Genomic DNA, 24,742 nt, shown 5'->3' with positions numbered 1-24,742 from the left:
CTTTTAATTATTGTTAGTGAAGTAAAGTTGATAGCTTGGCAAGAAGTTGTCGAGTTCAGGAAGATGAATTTAACTCACCAATACTTATAGTGGTAAAAAATAAGACACACATAAAAAGAAAAACAGCTCATAAATAGACCAAAATAGCCTAACCAGCAACAAAATAGAGGTGTGTGTTATGTTTTGACAGAATTGTACTTACAATAAAATATAGAAGTACATAATAGGAATATACAGGAAGAACAAGATACAAAATACTCGTTTTCTTGCTGTGTCCTCACTCCCTCCTCAAATTCTTATAATTGTCTAAGAAAGAATTATGTTTTTTTTACATTTTTAATTTATTCATAAAAATAATATTGTTGATAGTCGATGGCTGTCCTACTTTTGAGTACATTTTATAGTTATATATATATATATATAAATTTTAAACACTGTAAATTTAAATTAAATAATAGGGATAAAGCATTACCTCTTTGTTGGTAAGAAAAAAAACAACAAATGAATTGTATTTGTTACCAAATGGTTATTTTATTCCTCTACATAGAAGTTTCGTGATATTCACGGTATGGGGCAATATTATTAAATATAGTTGACTATAAATAATAACATTATTATTTACCAAAGTCAGCTGCGTTGTGTAAATTTCAAGTTTATGTAATACTAATAAAATTCAGGATTAGGTTTTAACTTTATAGTTATCAGTAATAATAATACAGAATTCCTGTTACATATAGCTCACTTCACGTTTTGCCCCATCTTTATGACATTTTAACTAGTGAAGGATTGGTTGATTTCGAAAATCGAGAACCATGTTGACACTCAGAGTGTTGAAAAACTATGGTGCCTCCATTTGGAAGACTGGTACAGTATTTTTCTCTTCTTATCATTAAATACATTGATGATTCAAATATGGTCTAAGTTTATTATATAGCGTGCTTTTGATTGGAAAATTTGCGCATTATTTAATGATTATATTACTAGTAGTATCAAAAAACTACTGGCAACTTTATCTATATACTATATATATGTTGACGAGTAACTCTAAAAAAACTAGAATAATGTTTCTCAAAATTGATTGATGATTATATTTATATTCTGTACCAATAATTATCGTCAAAATAAAGGAATTATAAATTGATAGATTTTATTTGAAAGGTCATATCAGGGCCAATATAAGTCTCAAGTCAAATAAAGGTTCTAAAGTAAACTATAGCTAAAATATCTTGCCTTTCTTAAAACATCCCATTAATTTGAAAAGCCTATAATTAATTCAAATATATCTATGAAATATTGGTCTGTATGTACAATACATGAAGTAAAAAAATAAATTGAGATTTTTGATTTTTGTGTAATATTGTTTTCAATTGGGGCACCTCATATGTTATTGTTTGAAGGTTATTTGAAAAAATATATTTAGCCAAATTTGAAATGAATTTATATAATTTGTAAAATATTGGAGTAAACCCATGGAAATCAATCTAATTAAATATACTGAGTTGAGCCTGACCTTATATTTTTAATTATATTGCAGTTTCTGCTTAATTGCCTTCTTTGTTATTTATTTTTACTGCATCAATATATATAATAGCTTAAATAGTTGAATTTTATAAAAATGCACTTGATATTATATTTTTATATCAATTTTTTAACTTGACAATCATGATATAAGAGAGTGATATGCAAATATATCATGTAACCTTTAAAAATAAAAATTACTTGACTTACAAAACATATAACATATTTTATAGGCCTTCGTACTACTCAAAGACATCAATCTGTATTAACTAGTGGAGGTAATCCTAAGATTACGACTCATTATACAATTCATTCAAGAGATAATGATCCTCGTTGGGAAGGGATTGAATTTGAACGATATGCTGACGAGGCAGATGTTGTCATTGTTGGAGGTGGTCCTGCTGGGCTTAGTTCAGCTATACGACTTAAACAGCTTGCTAATGAAGCTGGAAATGAGGAATTTCGTGTTTGCGTAATTGAAAAGGCTGCAACTATTGGTAAAAAAAAGATTAATTACATTTAAATTTGTTTTATTATATCATTGATTAAATAGGTGGGCACACTTTGAGTGGTGCGTGTTTGGAAACACATGCTCTTGATGAACTTTTCCCTGATTGGAAAAATATGGATTCTCCTGTTAAAACAGAGGTCAAAAAAAGATAAATTCTTTATTTTAACAGAAAACAAGCAGATTCCAGTTCCAGTTTTCAAAGGGCTTCCTATGTACAATCATGGAAACTATATTGTTCAACTCGGTCATTTCGTTGCATGGCTTGGTGAACAAGCTGAAGCTCTTGGAGTTGAAATTTATCCAGGCTTTGCTGCTTCTGAGGTACACCTATCTAATAATTGCCATTTATTTATATCAAATTGAAATTGAATATATTTGTTTATGTTTAGGTATTATTTCATGAGGATGGTAGTGTCAAAGGCATTGCAACAAACGATGTTGGAATAGCAAAAGATGGTTCGCCAAAAGATAGTTTTGAAAGAGGTATGGAATTTCATGCGAAAACTACGATATTTTCCGAGGGATGTCGTGGTCATTTGGCAAAGCAACTTATGAAGAAATTTAATTTAAATGCAGACAATGAGGTTCAGACATATGGAATAGGAATTAAAGAGCTATGGCAAGTCGATCCTGAAAAGCATGACCCTGGTCTTATCGTACATACTGCTGGATGGCCAATGCCAGTAAGTCCTTTTAATTATCCAATTCCCTTATTGTTAAGTATCCACTATTTTACAATCACAATGTCAATTTTAGGATGCAAAAACTTACGGTGGATCATTCATGTACCACTTAGGCTATGACAATTTAGTTGCAGTGGGATTTGTAATAGGACTCGATTATACAAATCCATACTTGCACCCTTTTAAAACTTTCCAAACGTATAAAACACATCCAGCCATCAAGCCTTACTTTGAAGGCGGTACACGAATTGGGTAAAAAATATATTTTTTAAAGTATATGAAAAATAAATATTCATATTCCAGTTATGGAGCTCGTGCTCTCAATGAAGGAGGCTTTCAATGTATTCCAAAGCTTACTTTTCCCGGAGGATGTTTGATTGGATGCTCTGCTGGTTTCTTGAATGTTCCCAAGATCAAAGGAACCCATACTGCCATGAAATCAGGGATGATAGCTGCTGAGAGTATTTACAATGCCATTCGAGATGGAAATTCTCCCACAGTTGGCATTGAACCTATTGAATATCCTAAAAATCTTAAAGAAAGTTGGTGTTGGAAAGAATTATACAAAGCTAGAAATATAAAACCAGCCTTTGGAAAATGGGGTCTTTATGGAGGAATGGCTTATACTGGTCTCTTTTATGTTATTGCAAATGGATTGGAGCCATGGACCCTTAAGCATGGTCATACTGATAATTCTACTCTCAAACTCGCCAAGGATTGCAAACCTATTGAGTATGCAAAACCTGATGGAAAGCTTACATTTGATATTTTATCATCTGTAGCAATTACTGGTATCTTTTTTAATTTTTTTTTTTCTGAAGGTTTTTTTAATGTTTATGTTCAGGCACGAATCATGAAGGAGATCAACCTGCTCACTTAACTTTAAAAGACGATGATATCCCTGTACAAGTCAATTATCAAAAGTATGCAGGTCCTGAGGGAAGATTCTGTCCAGCTGGTGTGTATGAGTATGTACCCAGAGAAGATGGAAAGGAGGGAATGAGACTAGTAATAAATGCTCAAAACTGTATTCATTGTAAAACCTGTGACATTAAGGACTTTAATCAAAATATCAATTGGGTGTGCCCTGAGGGTGGTGGTGGACCTGCTTATGATGGAATGTAACTTTTCGAACAAGTGCAGAAGCCATAAGGAACCTCTCAGATTTTTTTTCTTGAAAGATTGATATTCGTTTTTTTTATACATAGGAGTTCTGTTAAGTATTATTGGAACGCTTGAGTAAAGATTCCATGAGTTACTTGGAAGAGATCACATATAAATTTTAGCCCAATAAATATAATACCTCAAACGAGATTAACACAAGGCGTGATTCTGTTTTAGAATTATATTGTTATTTTTGATATTTTTAGACCAGTCTGTATTTTATGGACGCTATATTTATTTTATTTCATACATATGAAAAAAATGAACAAGATCCCTGTTATAATACGTCCATTGTTTTTACCTCAATGCAAATTGATTTTTTATCATAATATATTATTAGAATGATAGACTTAATAATTCGTGCATATTTCCCAATATTTATTTAATTATTCGAGTAATAAACAGACGCTGCCTAATGTTATCACATCTTTTCTTTCCTCTCTCTATTCATTTTGATTATTCCATTAAATTTTTAATAACTTTACTCATACTCACATTCGACTATTGTATTTAAAAATAAAATTTAATCATTGTGAGTCATACGGTAGGTGCTATTAATATAATTACTTTGTATATTTGCTTAGTTAGTATAAATAATGTTTTCTTTGTTTAGTATAACAAAACTGAATACAAGGCCGTTACTAGGGTTTGTATTTTTTTTTTTTTTTTTTTTTTTTTTTTGAGGAGGGGGCTTTTTGACCGAAGTTAATTATAATCGAAGTAGTTAAAGTATATCTAAAATTAAGCAGTATAAAATTATATTTCATAATTTAATAACAGAAAAGAATAATAAATATATATAATTTTTGATATAAATAAGGTTATTTAATTTTGTTTATGACAGATCTATCTATACTAATAGTTATGAGAGTTCAATGAAATTCGAGTACTTGGGATTTCAAATATCTTAAAAACGAATAAATTTCAATTGCTACATACCCCAGTTATGATTTGGGTCATCATATAAATGCCTCTTATTGGGTAATTATAATTAGTTACTAACTTTGTGACCTATCCACCAAATGATCAGAAACTTGATCATCCTCAACACTTTCCTGTGTAATAGCATCATCAATAATTAAACGATTATTTTCATTTCCCTTCTTTTCTGCCACTATTGCAGCCCTTAAGAAAATAGCACCAAGTATTATATTTCCAAGACCAAGAGATAAGATAGACAATCCTGCTACTATAAATATGAAAGGAAGATTACTTAGTATCCATATTTTTAACGACATTTCGGGTCCAACTTTCATAGAATAATCAAACCATGCTATGGGAAAGTATGTATTATTGATATTGGAGAACATTTCAATCATAGGAACATGTCGAAGGTACACATTGAATTGACTCTTAATATGTACTTCCATGAGTAAACCAGTTATAGGTTCAATTTTAAGATATGATTCATGCTTTGAAACGTTAGGTTGCATGCTTCCATCTTTGAATTGACTACTATAGAAAGGATCCGCTTCAAAGAAATGAGGATTAGAGATAAAAATCGGAGCTCCAAAGTGACAAGAAGAGGCATTAAATACACCACTGGGAAGGGAATTCCCTCCTTCATAGCATTTATTACTTGGATTAAGAGAAGAATTACCGTAAAAAATAGTACTGTTAAGATGGTATTCATGCACAGAGACATGACTATCAGTCTTGGAAGCTCTATTTTTTAACTCGACCCGTAAAGGCCTACATAAATCAGTTGAATAAATTTCCAGTTCTTCCTTATTATCTTCAAAAGGAGGAAGATAATCAACACCTCCTCTTAAATCTCCACAAGGTGATGGAAATAACCCTGTTGAGTTTTTATAATTCCATTTAGCCACGGTTCCAAACTTATCTAACCCTAACTCTCCTGTATAAATATTGAATACTCCATCAAAATCTGCGGAGTTGTTACGCTTATAAAATATAGCAAATTTGTCCTGAACACCAGGGATGGGGTGAAATTTAGAAGCTTCCGTTAAAAGAGGATCCTTATAACCTAAACAAAGGGGGAAAGAATAATCTAAAACGGTGCACAATTTATATATGTTAAAAAAAAATCCTTACCATTAAAAATTATATCACCAGCTTCTTGTGTAACAAATAATTTTTCCTTGATCGCTAAAAGAAATAAAGATGCAGCAGGCCGTAGAATGGGATTCATATGGAAAAAGTTTTTGGAGACTGCAGCTGCTGGAACGTTTAAAATTGTAACAAGAGTATCAAGGGGCAAACTTGAACTAGCATCAAATACCCAATGTCTCGTTTGTCTGTATGAGACGGTACCATTTAAATGATTCCAATGTATTCCGGACTTGTTACGATATTCACGAAACACAAAAGGGCCAATTTCAGTTAGTTTGGGTGCTTCCAATCCTGGTACAATGAAATAAGAATTAATAAATAATTAAATCGGAAATTCCATTGGTAAAAATCAGGGCTAGAACAAGTTACCATTTTTAACTTCCTCTGGATTGGAGACGTTCCAAAGGAATGCTTTTAGTTCTAATGGAAACGGAATATCCTTCCAAAATGCGATACTGGGCGAATTTTCCTGAAGCATCATAAATCGACGGAATACATTACGAAAAATGTCATCTTTAAGATAGGAGAGAATAATGCCAAGGATTAGGAATAATACAGATATTACAAAAAAATATAATATATCGTATTCGAGCCATTCTAGAGGATCTTTCCAATGCAATTATTATCTATTACTATGACAGAGAATGGAAAAACCCAACTTTTAACTATATAATAGTCACACCGAATACGTAAATGTTATACAACAGAACAATGAAAAAAATTAATGATAGCGCCACTGCACATAAACAACTAACAAGTGATATGAGGTTTAAAATTTTTTTTTTTAACTTATCATTATTATAATAATGATATGTGAAATGTGGTTATTGACTATCATTATTCATTTATCAATTTACTACTCTTATTATTATAATAATTTGTTTTTTTCTCCAATAAAGATACTATGGGGGGGTCTTGTAGTCTATAAGTATAGTATTATAAGTTATAGACATATATTCTCTTTATTTCTAAATATTTTGGATACACTGTTTCAAAAATAACTTATTAGTTATTTATTTTCATAATTTTGATTCACAAAACCTTTGGACGCGTGTAATTTTAAATATGCCATAGTTTATTATATTATACATACAAAGGAATCTTAATGAATGTATCTTAATGGCATATTTAAAATAACAGGTGTCCAAAGTTTTTGTGAATCAAAATTATGAAATAAATAACTAATAAGTTATTTTTGAAAAAGTTTATGCAAGCACTACTTTCTTTTAAAAGTCTCTAGACAAGGAGTGGACGATGGGTAGAAGAAGAACATGTTTTTTTCTCCTCTTTGCTGATTGGCTTAAAATTGTTAGCTGCCATCAGGGCAATTTTAAAGGTTTTGAATTCAAATTATGAACTACTTTGTGAGCTTAATTTAAATATTTTTGTTTTAATTAGGCAATACTTATTAATTACAATATATTGTTGATAATGGTAACGTGTAATGCAGTGTATTGTAATAATAGATCAACTTTGACTTAAAAGTTTCCTGGCTTATCGACCAAGAAAATGTTTAATTTTCCAAAAGACATCAATCGTAGGAAGTTGTGGATAAATGCCATCAAACATGCGAATTGGACTCCCACCAAGACTCAAGAGTTTCTCAAGTAATATAATCAAAATTTTTTACTATGTGAGGGATGTGAAAATTAAATTATTGGGTTGTTTTATTATGATGGAACTGGGTTCCATATTGTAATTATTTATACTTAAATTATTCGCTTTAGGTTCAGTTTAAAGAATCAATGTTTCTGCAGAAGTCTTCAGAAGGACGGTGGCATTTGGTACATGATGCAATTCCTACTTTATTTGAACATTATTAAGATAAAAAACAAACGAAAGCTTCCGTTTAACCGAAAAAGAGACGCAGAAGAACTTCAAAGGGAGCAAAGAATTCTAATGTTAGAACATTCGTTTGTTGAAACACATGGGACATCTAATAAGGAAGATTATCCAGATCAAGAAGCTCAAAAACCATTCTCATCAGACATTTTTATACAAGGAGCCCCTGAGATTGAAGTTTTAACAGACGTACCATGCTCTAATTGTATCAATTTAGGAGCGGCAAATAAATCTTTATCTGCAAAAATACAGCATCTTCAAGTTAAAATTGTCAGAAACAAGGCATCAATTAGGTCAACTAAAAAAAAGGCGTAAAAAGATATAGAAAAAGTTGTATCTGTAAATGATACAGTAGTATATAACTTTTATCATATTTATTGTTTTAGGCTCAGTTTTTTTCCAAAACCTATATTGAAGGGTTCTTGAATGATGATCAATTAAGATGTTCATCCAAGAAAGGAAATAACTCTATGATCAATGGGTCAAGTCCAACAGTTAAAAAACCACTAAAATTATGGTAAACAAATCAATAGAATGTATGAATTTACAGTTCTTTTATGCCTTATTTTGAAGCTATGTCCTTTCTTATGAATTTGTAATGGTTTATTACACTTAATAGATTTGCTTATGGTTCGTCAGGGTATGAATCTCTTCTTGATCAAGGATTTCCTGTACCCTCACCGAGGACACTGCGCAGGAAAACTGAAGGCATTTCATTTGAAAGCGGTATTTTGAATGATGTTTTGACGTTTAAAATAACGACCTTCCGTTAAAAAGACAAAAATTGTTTACTATCGATGGATTAAATGGTCATCAAAAAGTCTAAAGACTATGATCAACGGCTAGACTATCTAATGGGCCAGGTCACTCTTCCAGAGCACACATGCAAATATGCGGCACATATTCGTGTGATCATACTCGCTAGAATTGCAAGTAGATGGAAGCAAGTTGTTGGTTACTTCTTTACTCCAGATTCAGTTAATGGGTCTGTACTGGGAAAAGGATGTCGTCCAGAAAGACCCCAGCCACTTTTTAAAAATGAATATTGCTAATGCAAGGACTTTTTTTCCCCATGCAACAATTCCGTTTGAGATATTCGACAATCCAGGATTATGATGGGTCAATCTTATTAATGGCAGAATTTATTGATCTGATTCGAACTCATGACCTCTCGATCATCACCAATGATGGCTTTAAGTAATCAAAATCTTGACAAATATAATGGAGCTATTCAGACTTAAGAAAAGGTAATCGAAGTCATTCATCAATGTCATGTCGGAAAAAATGGTTATTAGAAGCCATGGCAAACTGGTATCATTCTGTCAACAACTTCCATTCTTCAGTTGCACAAGGAACTCCTTGATGAAGGATTTTCATTCATTTTAACTGGAATATTTACTCAAGATGCCGTGGAAAATTTATTCCGCCTTACTAGGTACAAAAGTCCAACTCCAACATCATTAGAGGCTCAAAACAATCTTAGAATAATTGCTTTAAGTCAGTTCATGAAGGAAAGGGGATCTTCAAGTTATCAATATGATGATGGCGAATATCTAATCGATTTTTTAGATGATTTAAAAGAAGGAAGAAATCAATCTGACTTGGTGGATAATGCATCTTTTCTTCAAGAACTAACTCATCAGCTAGAAGAAGATACTATGTTGTTCGAACAATAAACTGATGTTTTATATTATATTGTAGGCTAAATTTTAAACCAAATTAAGAAATGTCAGTTTGTTTGTTCGGATTGTCTTAGTTTTGTTATTTTGGACACTAATGATAGTGGCCCGTATTCAAAACTCCTTCATCTAAAAGATTATACGGGCCAATTTTTATGCTGTTGTATCAAGGAAATCTTCGAAAGTATATTCATTGCAGCCAAGAAGCGATTTCGCAGCTTTATTAAAACTAACAAAATTAATTATTTAAAAAATATAACAAAAATCCTGCAAGATATAATTGAAAAAGAAATAATAAATATATCCCTAGCCGATTGTTATAATATTAAGACAAAAATTATTAGAAAATATTCCTAAGTTTGCGTTAAGATGTTCGCAAAACTTTCTCGAAAGAGACGAACAGAGGAATGAGGAACAATGTTCGGGCTAGCAAAAGTGCAAGTATGAATGAAATCGTGCAACACATTTCTTGATAATTGGCCACATTTACTTATATGTATACTTTATATTGGATTAAAAAAATTAATTCCTTAATCAAGATTATAAAAAAAAGTATTAACAACTATTTTATAAGAAATAAATATTTTAAATTATGAGAGAATAATAACTATATATATCAGTCGGTGCAATAGCTGTAGATGATGTGACCTTATTTCTTTCCTTTATATTTTTGTTGTAGATTTTTTGTTTGTCCGCTCTTTCCCTTGAGTTCTTTAATCAAATTCATAATATGTAGCAGGGAGGGTTCCCGGACTTAATGGCGACAGCGAACTATGTGGGACAGTTTTGTATGTATATTTTTTCTGTCTCCATATAGTCCGTTTTCGGACTATATGGAGACTAATATGCAGATTAATTAAATAGAACAACTAGTTCGAACTCATCGTCATATTAGCTTGCTAGATGAATTTATGTAACATTTTTGCCCTCAGGCTATATCAAGGGGGACTTAAAGCAGAAGGACGGAGGTGAGAGAAGTGAGGAGATGGATCTGCGTGGAAAGACATTTAATTCATGGTTATTTGGATGGATCCCTCCTCCGGAGCAATCGGAAATATGGATCTGCATCCATCCATCCTTACCGTTCCTATGAATATCTATTCACACGTCTTCTGATACTCTATTCAAGGGATATCGACTCTTAAGGTGAGATCCCTTGAACAAGTGTTTCACTCGGTCGATGGATCTTGTATTTTTTAATGGAAGGATCGTTGTTTGTGCAAGTGCCTCTTCATTTCATGGTCTGTGATAGTGACTTCGATTCTCGTGAATCATTATCCTATACATAAATTCCTCCAGATCCTCTACGGAATCATCGTATACTTCTTTATTACCACTGAGTCTCTTTTGTCATTGGAAAATAATTGCAAGATAATTCTAGACTCGTAAATATAATGTGCTTCTCTTTTCTCGATATTTTGATCTACAAAGCATATTCTATTCTGATATTACATATAAATAGTTATTTAGAACTGGAGTTTCACAATAAGAAATAGTTCCCGAATGAATTACCTAGTGAGGAACAATGAGTTTCATTTCTCATCCACAGCTCCTCCGTTGAAACTCTTGAATCCTGTTCCTTCCAAGGTCGACTTTTTTTCGTCTCTTATTCTGAGAAAAATATTTTATTGTTAAGAATCCTTCAGTTTCCTTGATGTATATAATGCAGAGATCCTTTGGAAAAAAGTAGAAGTCAATCTAAGACTCTAAATGAATATGTACCCTTTTTTCTCGATACTTTTGTCTGCAATACATATTATATTTTGCTACTATCTGTGTAAATAGATTTTGTGAATTGTTGAGTCCTAAGTGATTATGTGATAAAAAATTGTAAGTGACCTCTTAACTTCTATAGACGTGCAACTTAGTTAGTCTTAATCATCTTAAAAAAAAAAAAAAAAAAACTTAATTGCTATCACCATATTGGAATATTACCCCCATGAAGATTTAGTATCTTCACACTAATAAAAATTATTAAACAATGTTTACCATAACAGCTCTTATATTTAATTATTATTTATTTTAAAAATACTCTTTAATGACATTAATACAGATAATATAACAATCATTAATACAGACGTTCAAAATTAAAAGCTAACTTTATATTTCATCCTGCTTTTCTTTGATTTACACCTATATTATTATGAAAATGTATTATTATTTTAAGACTTGCACCATGAGAATTCCTTTTTTTATTTTTAACCAGAGTGTAGGCCACTATTAGCCTCATTTATGAGATTTTTGCTAGATATATTAAAATATTTAAATCCAACATGAGCAATATAATTAGCAAAATGATGTGATTTTTTTTTCACACTTCAACCCAAAGGATGATAGGAATCTCCCGTTTCTAATAAATTGACAAATTCAATAGCTTTGTTAAGCATCGTCTTGGATTTGTTGACGTCAATAAAATTTGTCAAGTTAGTTCGCTGAGAATATCATATTGTAAAGCTGACTAGCATGTAATGTATTCAAATATAATAAATCTGAAGCCCTATTGACACTATCTTGATCTTGTTTTATATATTATATACGATTGTTTTCGTAGTTATAATTAAACAATTATTTCAACAGCTAAACTAGTAGTTGTTATTGTATCCATAAAATTATTCCGTGTAGGAGAATTTGCCATCAACATTTTTGTTAATATTGAGCGATTTACTTTTAATGATAAATACAACTTCTTTTAAAAGAGAAGTTGACCGTTCGTCAAGCCCTCAAGCCGTAAAATTTCAAGGAGGGTTCAGTTTTAGACGCACACACCTGTATGACTTACAAAGCTAAATTTATGTTACAAAGTCTTTTTCTTACAAATGTCTCACAAAGATATCTAGACAAGAATAGGTCTTTAATATTGAGTCCTATTCAAATCTGAAGTTTCTTTTTTCCAGTCCAAATCGAGTCGTCCGGGAGTTCGAAGTCCCAATTTAATAAGAGATAACTACAACCCGTGTCCGAGTCTCCAATTCTGATTAATGAAATTTAATTATAATTAATTGATGATCAAGTAAGCGGACTAATATTTTCTTCACTTCACTTCTTATTTGAAAATGGAAAAATAAATTTCTATGTATTGAATGTAACTAAAAAGAAAACAGAACGCACTTTCAATAGGTTGCGTGACCAATTAAACTCCTGAAATAAAAGATGTCTTTGATAATTATCGAGTGTATTCCTTGAATACGTACATTTCTAGTTTGAAACAAATGCGAGTTTGCTAGCTAGCTATTTAAAAAGGGCATGGAGGAGGCCGGGCGGAGAAAGAATGCTAGCTACAAGCTGCTAAGCTAGAAAGAGAAGGAAGCTCCATGAGAGTGCAGAGACAGAAAGAGGGAGAGAGGAAGAGAGGAAGAGAGAAAGGCTTACAACTTGAAAGAATTAAAAAGGAATAATAATTGTTAGTATTAATTTTACTATAAACTCAAAACTAGCTTGTAAATTTTGTCGGTGCCGAATATTTTCTAGAATTCCATACTCGTTAGTTCCAGTCCTAAGTCGTTGATAGGATGTCAGAGTTTGAAGGTGAAGTGGACATATCTTCGGTAAGAGTACTCACGTATTTTCTATGAATTTCTATTTAGAAAAAGTGTTTGCTGGATATTTATTATTTCCTCTGATCTTGATGCAAACGCTTCAAAGTTAAATAAATGTTTAACGCTTTAGTTTCTGCTGCCTATTTTTATAGATGAAAGTCGCTGATTTGAAAAAAGAGCTGAAAAAGCGAGGACTTTCAATGGAAGGAAAGAAACAAGAACTGATTGAGCGATTATTGCTGGACGATTCTCGGAATAAGAGCGGTGGAGAAGAGTTTCTCGGGGATGAAGAAGCGGACAAGTTGTTGAAAGAGGAAGATGAAACACATGAGAAGAGCGCCTTGGACGAAGAGGAGGAAGAAACTTTGAATAGTGAGCCACCCAAGAAGAAGGTGGCCATCAATCGAGATATCACCATTCCCACGTAAGTCCAGCCTTCCCGTTTACCCAGACAATCCTACAACATGACACAATCCCTTTCTTGCTCATTTCTTTGCAGCCAATTGGGTGTCACTTCTACTCAAGAAGAAGACAGCCAGAAAGAGTCCACTTCAGCCTCCCCCACGGATCATACAAAAATGAATGATGAAGATAAGTCCAATGCACGGAAAGAAAGGTTTGGAATTGAAACTCCTTCATCAACAGATGACCAAAAATCAGTCCGGGCTGCTCGCTTCGGGATTGAAGAAGCCTCCACTCCAGTGGATATGGACAAATTAAAACAAAGAAGTGAAAGGTTTGGGCAAGTCAACTCCTCCGCTATCAAAAAGATGGAAGATGCAGAGAGAATAAAAAAGCGACAAGAGAGATTTGGTGTCGTAACGGCAGAATTCCCAGTTAAAAAAATATCAACGGGTGTACTAGACCCTGCCAATGATGAAAAACTCAAAAAACGAGCGGAACGCTTTGGAGCGGCACCCAGCAGTAGTGACGTTGATGAGAAAAAGAAATTGAGATCTATGCGTTTTGGTGTTGCTGCTTCATAATTTATTATTATTTAATTTAAATTTAGTTAACATTGATAGTTGATGTTGCACCTTAAATGTATTAGTATTTAATTATATGTTTTTATATACTTGTTAGCATATTTTGTGTATGTATAACTTAATTATTTAATATAAAATAAGGACTCTATTGATGTCAATTTTATAAACTTTCTGAGGACTCTAGCAATGTTTGTAATATATATTTCGGTATTTTGAGCTTTTTGCTTTAGAAACGTGTTGAAAAAACAAGTATATTTCATAAAACATAAAACTCATAAAATTTGGATTATTCAATCATTTACCTTAGTACTTATCTAGGAGACGTACCTATGACAGATTTCTTTCTCCTTGGAGTCTTTTTTACTGCATGGAGAAAGTGGAATGTGAAACAAAGTATCATATTTCATATGGCTAATAGATATTAATCAATTAACTTTATATATTTAAGCATAAATAACTGGGTATCTATGTTGAAATCACGTTCTAGCCCAAACTTAAAGCTATGCTATGGGAAATAACGTATCCTAGACATTGAAGAATTTTCACATCAAATATTGATTAATATTTTTCTCCATAGATGATTTCACATAGGGATGAATAAATAATTATTTTATTAATTATATAGACTCATCTCTTCTTGATTTTGCATGTTGCCTTACAAACAGTGGACTAACACTTTATAACTGGACATATTCCCAACTATTTCAGGGGATGAATGCACAACAGTAAATTATTTTCTTTATTTAAAACTAATACTAGAGAAGAGAGAGATTAATAATTTTAAATTTACACAAAGAGAGGATCAATTTTTATTAATTTACTATATAAATATACAATACATGTGATGCGCCAACATACCAACAATCTTGAAAAGGAATCAAGATAACACAAAATCCCAATATATTTTTTATTTCATATGTATATACATAGTCTAATATTTCATATACATGTTTGAGCAAATTATAGGCTCTACTCAAGTGTGTGGAATGATTAAGATAGCTTAGAATTTAAGTATTAGTCTAGAATCTTCATTTGTCTAATATACTGATATTGACCTTCAATTAAAAATTCTTTTATTATGAATATCAATTTTGGTTACTTTAAGTACAATTTCTGACGCCTCTAAAGGATTAATCCATAGAGAAAGAAATACATGTATTTCATTCTCTATGGATTAATCGTAATAATTTGTTGATAGAAATTGACGATAATCTGCCGAAGAAAACAAATATTTTTGAGAAAAATCCTTCTAGCTTGATTTTGTGCTGAGAGTACATTTATTTAATATTGAGGGCTCTTACAAACTCTGTCTTTACTTTTTCCCCTTCGTTCACCTACTGGCATTGATTACACACTTAAAAAATTCAATATGAAGAAGAGATGATATGGTGTAAGAAATTTGTTTTATATTGATCACACATCTTGACTTTGCTTGAAACTTTAACTTTACTATAAATGAAATATTTAAATAAGAGAAAACAAAAACTTTGTGACCAAGGGAACTGGAGTAACGCAATAACATAAACATATATTTGAATATTGTATAAAAACATTATAAGTAATACTTATTTTCGAATAAGAGATATAATAAGGAAATGAATCTAAAGAAAAGAATGGAAATCACAACTCATCCCGAATAACATGTTTCTTTGGATTAAAGTCATTGGGATGGATATATAATCCTTCTGCAGACTTCCATCGACAGCTCACATCGGGTATCATAACACCCACAATTTCTTTTTGGCCCGAGATGGGCCTTCCAAAGGTTTGTCCAGAAGAAGCCAAAAGCGCACTTGTATCACTATGTTTGAACATGACCGTCGCATCCCGACTCCAATATTCACCATCACAAACCACAGTCCACACGTCTCCCGTGTCTCCTTCCCCTTCGTCCCCGAAAGCAGAGACCTCCTGTGAGTTGGAGAGGGGGGAGGAAAAGTGATGCGAGTGGAGATTCTTTTTTGTGGCTAAATGTTCCAGCCGAATCTCCTGCCCGCATTTTATCACCTCCCCTCGAGGGCATACCAATTTATTGGTTGGACCCTTGATCACCCAATGGGAGTTCACGTCCTCTTTGTGATCATTGCCTGTCACACTCTGTTGCCCGGACCCAGAACCGTATTTCACTTCATGACTGTGTAAGCGGACCTTGTGGTGCACGTTCAGTAATTTCAGTGTGGAGCCGCAGGTCACACTCTGCGGAGGAGAGCCTTGGATCACCCCCACCAGGAGCAAGAGGAGCAGAGCAGGCACCATTCTTACAATCTATCCAGACAATTAGTTACAATGGGAACCAAATTGGGCAGAACTAAGATTCACTTTTCCACTCTTTCTCTAACACTAATGGACTAAGCTTCAACTACTCAGACAACTATTTTATATTTTATTTAAATACCAAGTGTTGAGCTATGATTGGCGGATTCCAGCTTTTGATGACGAAACTTTCAGGAAAGAGGCAGCAAACAGCAAACCTGCTACTTGCCCCCATAAGCTAGAGTAACATAAAGCCTTAAAACAAAGTGGTGAAACGAGGATGACGTATCCATATTTGTACAAAGTTGTGGTCGTAGCAACACTTTTTTTGTCCACTAGGGGTGCCGAGTATACTTGAATATTAGTTACTGGCCGAATAACTAACTAAACAACCTAGCTCCCTGAATTTACCCTTTTTACTCAATTTGTTGCATACGTCATAACTCATAAGGGAAAATAACATAATAATGATAAGTGAGTGTCATACAAAACCACATCTAGCGTGGGAAAAATATAACTCTACGACCTGATATCTCTTCAAGCTAAGGTTAGAGTCCTTTAGCTTGAGTTACTTATAGACAGTCTATAGAGCCGCTACGAGCCAATGAGTTCTAATAATATCTGGACTAGAATAAAGCTCATTCACTCAACTTCATGTAGGAGGAAATTTATTTTGTTCTACTTTTGAACAGATATATTAGAAAAAAGTGAAATTTGTACTTAAGCTAGGTAGGTGATTCCAACATTAAGATATAAATGTATATTATGGCATTTGTAGTTGAGCTCGACCATGATATGATTCATTGATTATAATTAACTTCGAATAACAAAGTCAAAAGTTTCTTTTCATACATTCTTATTGAAATAATTTGACTGTTTTACTTCTATTTCATTACGTCACATTGTACATCATTATCAAAAAGATGACCCCTAAACCTAGTGTTGTGTCAGCCAAGTTCAGTCTTGGTCCGGTTTAGTTCAGTCCAATTTATTATCAGCCCTATGAGAATAGTTTGAAGGACTGTCAGTCATAAGAACCAGGACTGACACAACACTACTAAAACTCCCAAAATAAAGGAATTTGTAGTCAAAATTATATCTTCCAGGTAAAATTTTGTATACAAATTCAATTTTTACTAACTTTTTTTTAATAGAAATTTATATAAATGCTAAATGCAATGTCTTTTAAAACCCCAGTAAAACTTTCTTAAATATTTTAATTTTCATTTGACAAATTTTGTTCTGTCGGAAGAGGAGATCATTGAAGCATGTGACTTTACCTATATTCTCTGATGCTGTATGATGAAGCTTGGACATATAAAAATATTTTTATATGTCCCAGGATGAGCAAGCAGAAAAAATACACCTCTCCCTACATAAAGTTGAGTGAATGAGATTATATTCACTCTAGATATTATCTATATAGTCACCTTGGATATAAGTAGAACCACCAACATCTAGTCTAGAGCTATCGAGACGTCCATGGTAGAACATTTGGTATGTGGATTAAATATAGTTGGCTGTTCTAGCTAGAGTAGAATACATCATACTAACTAGCTATTAATTGATATTTAACACTAAAAACAAAATGGAACAAATATTGCTTGAATGAATGAATGTCTTCATTTCATAAAGAAATATATCGTTTCTTTATTTAATTTTGAATGGAAACAATATGTATTCTATTTGCTAATAACTAAAATATGTGTAATTATTGTTACGTCAAGATCTTAGCTAAATTTAGCTAGCTCAATTTCTGAGTTCTTGGTGCGAGATAGCTGCTGCATGGTTTCAAAGAAAGCAGCTGATTATTTTATAATTATTTAATAATATATTTCAATATTTGATATTTATTTACTACAATTTCCAAAGAAGAGTTTGTTAACACTAAGCATAGGACTGAAATTTAATATTCTAATTATTAATAAATATATATCTAGAGTAAGACTAAGCGTTAAGGGATATGGATTGGGAAAGTGAGGGAGAGGAGTTTTCTGAGGAGGATTGTTTGACTGAGTACAGCGATGGGAAGAAAGAGTCCGATTATTACAATCTCTTACATTTAAGACATGATGCCAGTCTGGATGAAATTCGTGGAGCATACAAAAAGTTCAGTATCATCTATCACCCAGATAAACATACAGACCCCTCCAAGAAGGAGGAGGCACAAAAGATCTTTGCCAAGCTGAGCAGGGCCTATCATGGTAGGTAAACAATTAAGTAAGACACCTAGTCTTAAAATAGTTTACAACTCTCCCGTCATTGAATAATTGTTCGTCATTTTCCTTCTCTTTTTTCCTTATATTAATAGTTTTAGCGGATCCTTATAAACGGGCTATCTATGACACGATTGGGGAAAAAGGTCTTGCTGAACAAGACTGGACCCTCATCAAAAGAGCCAAAACACCCAGAGACATTCGAGAAGAACATGAACTCTTTCTAAAGTAACTTTATTCTTATGGTAAAGTATATGAATCTGCTTCAATACGATGATTATCCCATTTTACAGACGTCAAGAGGCAAGAGCAATGTTATCTCAGACCAATCCGTCCACAAGGATCAATGTCCACGTCAATGCAACTGACCTATTCGAACGTTATATGTACTCCTCAAAATATGATCCCGTTATTTCTGAAATATGGCCTCGTTTGCAAATCTCTGAAGTGTCTATATCTAAATCCATTCAGTCTCATTTATCCAGTCGTGACAGAGTTAATTTTGGAGGGAATGTAACTGCACGTGGCGGAATTGGATTAGGCTCAGTGAATGCTGCATGGACCAGAACCTATAATGAGGGAAGTGACCATTTTAGACTAGGAACCACCATGGGAGAACAACGTGTGTCTTTTGATGGATCCTGGAATAAAAGAATATTTGGTCGTCATTACCTTAATTTTTCTAGTGCCCTTAATTTCAATAAAAAAGGATTCAATCCAGATTTTAAAATTCAATTTATCAATATGTTGGGCCCTAAGACTGTGGCATACTTATCATACAACGCTAAAATCGAATTAGAACGCGAAGATGATGTGAGTTAACAATGTTTTTAATGATTTGAATATGTAATGAATGACATTTTTTTGTCATCTTATATTTTTTTTATCACTGAATTATATTAAATGTTTCATCAATGTAGGAACTACTTATTTACGAGGGCGGAGATGTAAGTGCCGAAACTATACATTCAACAAAAGATTATCGAATCAGAGCTCACGCTTCCTTGGGTATGAATCACTGTTCTTTTCTAATTGGTACAACCAGAATGTATCAACATCATCGTCTTGAATTAATGCTAAGGTTTGTGTATTATTATCCTAAATATTTATAGATCATTTTAATTTAAGAAAATATAGCATTATTTGGAAATTCCATTGTCAGATGCTTAGAATAAAATCTAAGTTATCATTGAAAATCTAATTTAAATTTAAATTCTACCCATGCATACATATTTACGGACGCAAGTTCTTCAAAGTAAACACTAAAAGGTTTTTCTTTTATTCCTGTTAGAATTGGTTCCTTTGGTGCTGTCGCCGAGTATGGTGTTCGAGGAAAGGTCTCTAGATACAATACTGTCGGAGCAACCATGGTTGTTGGTTATCCATCTGGAGTTACTTTAAGACTCATACTTGTTCGATCTACTCAAACGTATTCTTTTCCTATACATTTATCGGATGAAATTATTATTCAACCTATTCTTTATGGTACTTTAATTCCTTTAATAACCTGGTACTCAGTTAAAAAATTCATTTTGGATCCGATGGAGAAACGAAAGAAACAAAAATTGGAGGAAGAGGAACTTCGAAAGAAAAAAGACAGATATGAAGATGATAAAAAAGAAGCAGTATCTGTGATGGAACTTATGCAGAATAGGTATGAACGTATTCGGTTCGAAGAGGAGAGTAAAAGTGGATTAATAATCGAGCGTGCCTTATATGGAAATTTAGTTAGTGGTAAGGTGGACTTTTGTTTTGTTTTGAAATATGTATATTTATTTATTTTTCTATTGTTAGGTGATAATGAATGCATTCGAGAAGAGGTAAACTCCTTACTGATAGATTTGGATGCTCCCTCAGTTCATTCTGACATATTGGAGGTTACACTTCCTGTTCAATGTTTAATTGAAGAAGGATCTAAGATAACATTCCACGAAGGCTCAAAGTCAAATATTCCTGGTTTTTTTAGACCTTTAGTTCTAGATGATCTCAATGAATACTCATCTAAAATTAATTTTCTTATAAGATATCGTTATCAAAATGTGCTTCATCAAGTTTTAAGTACAGACTTGGAGACATTTAGAATTCCATTATCTAGTCATAAATTGTAACGGTTGATACAACACTTCTTAGTGACGAATGGAGATGTGTTTTTTTTCCAGATCTACAGCGCTACTATGTTATTCAGTCAATTACCTCACATTCTGAGTTATTATTTGTAGAACGAGCAGGGACTTATATATTTTTTTAGTGGGTTTTTGTGTACTTATTCATTTGTATTTATTATTTAAAAAAGTACCTATTGTAATAAAGGAAAAATTAAATCTATTGATATATAATATAATATCTACAATATATTTTTATGGAAATATGTATAGCCATATTATATATCTCATCTGTTATTAGAAAAGTTAAAGAATATTCAATAGTATATAATATTTATGTATATGAATCAACCGACTAACAAAAGTAATTACATAATCCAATTTTATGTTTACTTCGCTCATGAAATAGGAAATTGACACAGGTAAACTTATTCAATTTCTTCTATTTGAATTACCCTTAGCTCACAATTAAGGAATTCTCCTCTACAGACGAATGCTTGATAGTCCGATTATGTTTCCTCTTCTTCTTTTTTAATTTATTTCTTTGTTTCTTGGATCGTGGAACTGGAAGAAGAGATGACTTTGACTCAAGAGGACTATTAGCTATTGATGGAGAAGATGAAGAAGATGTCTTGACAGAAGAATTTGTAATTGTGTCTGTAGTGGAGCTATCAGTTTCATCCGAGGAACTGAGGAAGGAATCTGGAGCAAGTCTACCATCCCACGTTTGACTTGAGCTAGAATAGAAGAGAATAAATTAAAAAAAATATTGAGTAACTTAAAAAATGTCCATAATTCACCTACTTGTTGGATTGTATGCTTTCATCTGAACTCGAAAGGTCAATTTTACCTTCACTCACCACTCTGCGTCCTCCAATCAGATATCTTCTTCGTGGTTTGGAAGAAGAGGATTTACCAGAGTCTAAGCTATAAACTTGAGGTACTTCGTTTTTCAATCGTCTATACTTAGATACATTGGAAATATGTGATTCATGATTATCACTTAGGCATCCAGTAGATGAGCAATTTCTATTGAGTCCCTTCTTTGTTCCAAAGTAATTATTGGATTTAAAAAATGCCGAGATATTCTGCAGTGAAGATGAATGATCCATTATTTTCTTTGTATCATCTTCTATTTTGTGCTCAAAGGATGTTGGAAGTGAGGGAAAAGATGAAACTGGGGTTGAGGGCTCAATTTCAATTTCTGGTATTGTAGATTGTCTTTCAGCCGACTCAACATTTTCCTTCTTGCCTCCTAATATCTAAGGATTGATAACAATTATGTACATTATTAATTAAAATATTATTATTTACTGTGACTGCGATAAGTTAATAAGTAAAAAAAAAATATTTATATATATATTATTCTAATTATATAATTTTAATATATCTAACAATTATTAATGCTCACTGTATTAGGAATATCGCTAATATTCAACGAAGAGATGCTTTCATCAAGAGGAAGATTTGTTAATTCAGTATGAAGAGATTCTGATAAAAACATTTCATCCGTTGTTTCGGAATCCGTTCTTATGAAGCTGTATCAAGATTGTGAACATGTGTCAAAATAACTAAGCACTAATTACTAAACAGTATATGTTTACCTCATACGACGATCTCTTATAAATTGTTGTAAAGTCTTTCCTCCATCATTTTCCTCCAAAGGCTGTGTTTCTGAAGATTCTGAATCCACTGATACTCCTTTTCTCAGAGACAATTGGTTTGCTCTCTTGACAGCGATATTTTTGAGGTGACCTAGCCCATAATGATGAAGCTCTTCATTCTCAGAAAGTGGATTTAAGCTACCACTTCGGCTTGGACTTGGACTCGCCATTGAAGAGTACCCACTGGAACTCAAATTGGAATCTGAGGTTGTGCGTATACTTCCATAGTCAGAGAACTGACTGTATGGACTGAGGTAATTATTGTTGAGTGATGGATTCAAAATTTTAAGTCCATATGAAGAAGAGGGTGGATGATGAATAGTTGGTGCTTTGTTGGTAACTTTTTCTTCATCATGCTCATTTGATGGGGTTATGGTTATTATTGGCGTTTTACCTAATAAATCTAGAGGTAAAAACCCAGATTTCTCAGCTGCCCTCTTTATCGGAGGAGAACCAATGGTCACCTGGTTCCAATTTTTGTTTTCATTCTCCACAGATTTTATTTCAATACTTTGAGATCTGGACCGAGGAGATGAATCAAAGGGAAATTCAACTCCCTGTTGCTTTATCAAAGGACGAGCAAATTTTCGAGGTCTTTTTTTGTTTAGAATATCTTCTTCGATCTCTTCCTCTGAGTTTGAATTAGGGGATGATATGACGATGGCAGGATGAACATCTTTCAAAATTCGTGGAGGAGATGAAGTTGCACTGGTCATAATAATGACTGGATTATTTGAAAGTTCTTTTTGATCATTCAATAATACTTTTGAATCTTCCTCTTCTACATCATTGTCGTCAAAATGAGAGGTAACTACAATGGGAGGAACTACTGGTATCATAAAAGTTGTTTCTTCTTCTGTCGAGGAATACCGTCGATAAGTATTTGAATTGGGCATTCTGATTCCCATAGGAATACCTTCTCCGCCAGCGGAGGAATTTCTTCTACTTGATACAACAGGTCTGTGATGTGGTAAAGGAGACGGAATAGGGGTTTGGATGGGTGTTGGTAGAGGACTTGGTAGTTCTTTTATAGGAGATAACAATTGTCCATATTGAAAATTTGGAACCTCTAGAGTTATTGATTGTGCAGCATTTGAGGGAGATGTGGTAGAAGCTGTTACGCTTATATTCCCTGCTGAGTTGACCAAATTGTCTTTTTTATCTGAGGGTTGATGATTGACTACTTCAACCTGGATTTGATGTAATGATCCAGAATCTCTGTGAAGTTTCAAGGATCCGTGCGAACTGATACTAGGGTTTTTAGTATCATTGTTTGTTGTTTCTTCATTGCCCCAATCTCCTCCATCATTGGAGAGCTGAGGACTTGAAGGTGTTGATACAGCGTTCCTATTTACTGTGAGAGAGCGTATCATGGATATAAGTGAATCTGCACTTGATATTTTAAGTAAATGATTGGTTGGCTTTTTATTTATGGAAAGAACACCACCTTCTTTTGTAACTGCACATAGCGTTGAAGGGGAACAAGAATCAATACTCTCAATCGAAGACTCATGAACGTCCTCACTGGCACTTGTTATCCCATAACTCAATGGAAAGGAACGTGTTTTTTTAGTGGAACAAAATGTCGGAGGTTTAGAAGTTGTAATTCTATTTGAACGAACCAATTTACGCGATTTACTTAGTGAGCTTTGTCGACGTATGTCAAAGTCTAAACTACTGATATCGGATAAAGAAGAGCTTCCTGATAGAGAACACGCCATTTGATCCACTACTGTACTAAATGTTACTTTTTTATTCGCTACTGATGTAATACCAGACCCACTCGCTATTTGTCCACCAAAAACAGTCGCTGGGATTTGAAGACTAAGCGCAGAATCCTTTCTGAACCCATCCATTGAATACTGATAAAGGGAATTATGTCCACACCCGGATGGACCACTCACAGAATTAGCTCTTTCAATTATGTTTTCTGCACTTCGAGTTGCTTTTATCATGAGGGAAGTAAAACTATTTTCGGAGTTTGCTCTCGACTGTGGAGTCATTAATTTTTTGAGTATGAGTCTTTTCTCTTCAGCACTTTCAGTACTGGCATTTGATAATTTCAAATGGGGTGAAGGTGACCCTGAAAGATACAATAGTGAATAATGATTATTGATTCTAAAGAAGGGAACGAAATATAAATTTATCATTTTTTAAATTCTCAAAAAGTAAAACAACTTAAAATCATCTAATATTGATGAAAGCTTTCCAATGTAAATTTTATTTTAACTTATAAAAAAATATTAGAAAATAAAATTAACTAATAATATTTTGAAGGATATATTATTAGTTCCTAAATATGTAGCAGTAATTTTTTTCAATTATCTAAATTTCATATTACACGATAATGATCAAATTGTACCTCATTTTTTTATTCAAATTTAATAAAAATCTATTATCAAATCCCTCTATCATAGATAATTAGTAATTAATTAAACTCTAAAAGGGGTGGGAAATATCTCCTCAAAAAGTATAGGATTCCCCCTTCCAAACCTGGACATTGGAGGCCACTTAA

At 32.9% G+C, this 24,742-nt stretch overlaps 6 protein-coding genes and 2 long non-coding RNA genes across 13 annotated transcripts in view; 5 read left to right on the top strand and 3 right to left on the bottom strand.

Annotated features, from left to right (window-relative positions):
• The first annotated feature begins 676 nt into the window (after positions 1-676).
• Positions 677-4,302, top strand: Etf-QO (electron transfer flavoprotein-ubiquinone oxidoreductase). Its single transcript, XM_040711406.2, is given in 8 exon segments — positions 677-864; positions 1,752-2,015; positions 2,072-2,169; positions 2,171-2,350; positions 2,419-2,712; positions 2,786-2,964; positions 3,016-3,503; positions 3,557-4,302. Coding segments are annotated over 8 exon segments (1,836 nt in total). The 5' UTR covers positions 677-812; the 3' UTR covers positions 3,838-4,302.
• Positions 4,303-4,617: 315 nt separating this feature from the next.
• On the bottom strand, positions 4,618-6,918 carry LOC121117111 (protein peste). Its single transcript, XM_040711407.2, has 3 exons — positions 6,319-6,918; positions 5,932-6,240; positions 4,618-5,863 (listed from the first exon to the last, which is right to left on the bottom strand). Exons 1-3 carry the CDS (start codon positions 6,428-6,430, stop codon positions 4,875-4,877), a joined length of 1,410 nt encoding a protein of 469 aa, XP_040567341.1. The 5' UTR covers positions 6,431-6,918; the 3' UTR covers positions 4,618-4,874.
• A 342-nt stretch (positions 6,919-7,260) lies between these two features.
• On the top strand, positions 7,261-9,735 carry LOC121117073 (uncharacterized). The gene is made up of 4 exons (XR_005864038.2): positions 7,261-7,556; positions 7,677-8,121; positions 8,178-8,308; positions 8,411-9,735. It is a non-coding gene; the product is annotated as an uncharacterized lncRNA (long non-coding RNA).
• A 386-nt stretch (positions 9,736-10,121) lies between these two features.
• LOC121117074 (uncharacterized) lies at positions 10,122-11,979 on the top strand. The gene is made up of 2 exons (XR_005864039.2): positions 10,122-10,258; positions 10,403-11,979. It is a non-coding gene; the product is annotated as an uncharacterized lncRNA (long non-coding RNA).
• An 812-nt stretch (positions 11,980-12,791) lies between these two features.
• On the top strand, positions 12,792-14,140 carry LOC121117071 (uncharacterized). Its single transcript, XM_040711370.2, has 3 exons — positions 12,792-13,015; positions 13,159-13,430; positions 13,506-14,140. The coding sequence occupies exons 1-3, from the start codon at positions 12,980-12,982 to the stop codon at positions 13,990-13,992; spliced, it is 795 nt and encodes a 264-aa protein (XP_040567304.1). The 5' UTR covers positions 12,792-12,979; the 3' UTR covers positions 13,993-14,140.
• A 1,355-nt stretch (positions 14,141-15,495) lies between these two features.
• On the bottom strand, positions 15,496-16,382 carry LOC121117072 (stromal cell-derived factor 2). The gene has a single exon (XM_040711371.2). The coding sequence runs from the start codon at positions 16,246-16,248 to the stop codon at positions 15,613-15,615; it is 636 nt and encodes a 211-aa protein (XP_040567305.1). The 5' UTR covers positions 16,249-16,382; the 3' UTR covers positions 15,496-15,612.
• An 801-nt stretch (positions 16,383-17,183) lies between these two features.
• Positions 17,184-20,786, top strand: LOC121117306 (dnaJ homolog subfamily C member 11). Of its 4 annotated transcripts, XM_040711693.2 has the most exons (8): positions 17,243-17,351; positions 17,498-17,742; positions 18,186-18,449; positions 18,557-18,689; positions 18,755-19,274; positions 19,382-19,542; positions 19,753-20,195; positions 20,256-20,786. In XM_040711693.2, the coding sequence occupies exons 3-8, from the start codon at positions 18,209-18,211 to the stop codon at positions 20,567-20,569; spliced, it is 1,812 nt and encodes a 603-aa protein (XP_040567627.1). In that variant the 5' UTR covers positions 17,243-17,351; positions 17,498-17,742; positions 18,186-18,208; the 3' UTR covers positions 20,570-20,786. The 4 variants fall into 4 exon arrangements, with proteins under 4 accessions (XP_071744486.1, XP_040567627.1, XP_040567626.1 ...); XM_071888385.1 differs by lacking the exon at positions 17,498-17,742 and having other exon boundaries at positions 17,184-17,351; XM_040711692.2 differs by lacking the exons at positions 17,243-17,351; positions 17,498-17,742 and adding an exon at positions 17,925-18,121.
• A 6-nt stretch (positions 20,787-20,792) lies between these two features.
• Positions 20,793-24,742, bottom strand: part of LOC121117305 (uncharacterized) — a 107,902-nt gene continuing 103,952 nt past the window's right edge. Inside the window, exons 14-17 of one of the 3 annotated variants that reach the window (XM_040711689.2) lie at positions 22,168-24,310; positions 21,975-22,101; positions 21,364-21,825; positions 20,793-21,300 (exon numbers count right to left, since the gene is read on the bottom strand). In XM_040711689.2, the coding sequence (XP_040567623.1) occupies positions 21,364-21,825; positions 21,975-22,101; positions 22,168-24,310 (2,732 nt within the window). In that variant the 3' untranslated portion in view covers positions 20,793-21,300. Of the gene's footprint in view, positions 21,301-21,363; positions 21,826-21,974; positions 22,102-22,167; positions 24,311-24,742 lie in introns of those variants that run through there. The other 2 variants (XM_040711688.2, XM_071888384.1) reach the window with 2 other exon arrangements.

The sequence above is a fragment of the Lepeophtheirus salmonis genome, chromosome 5, assembly GCF_016086655.4.
Source record: "Lepeophtheirus salmonis chromosome 5, UVic_Lsal_1.4, whole genome shotgun sequence".
NCBI lineage: Eukaryota > Metazoa > Arthropoda > Copepoda > Siphonostomatoida > Caligidae > Lepeophtheirus > Lepeophtheirus salmonis.
This window is presented reverse-complemented; position numbering and strand designations above follow the sequence as displayed.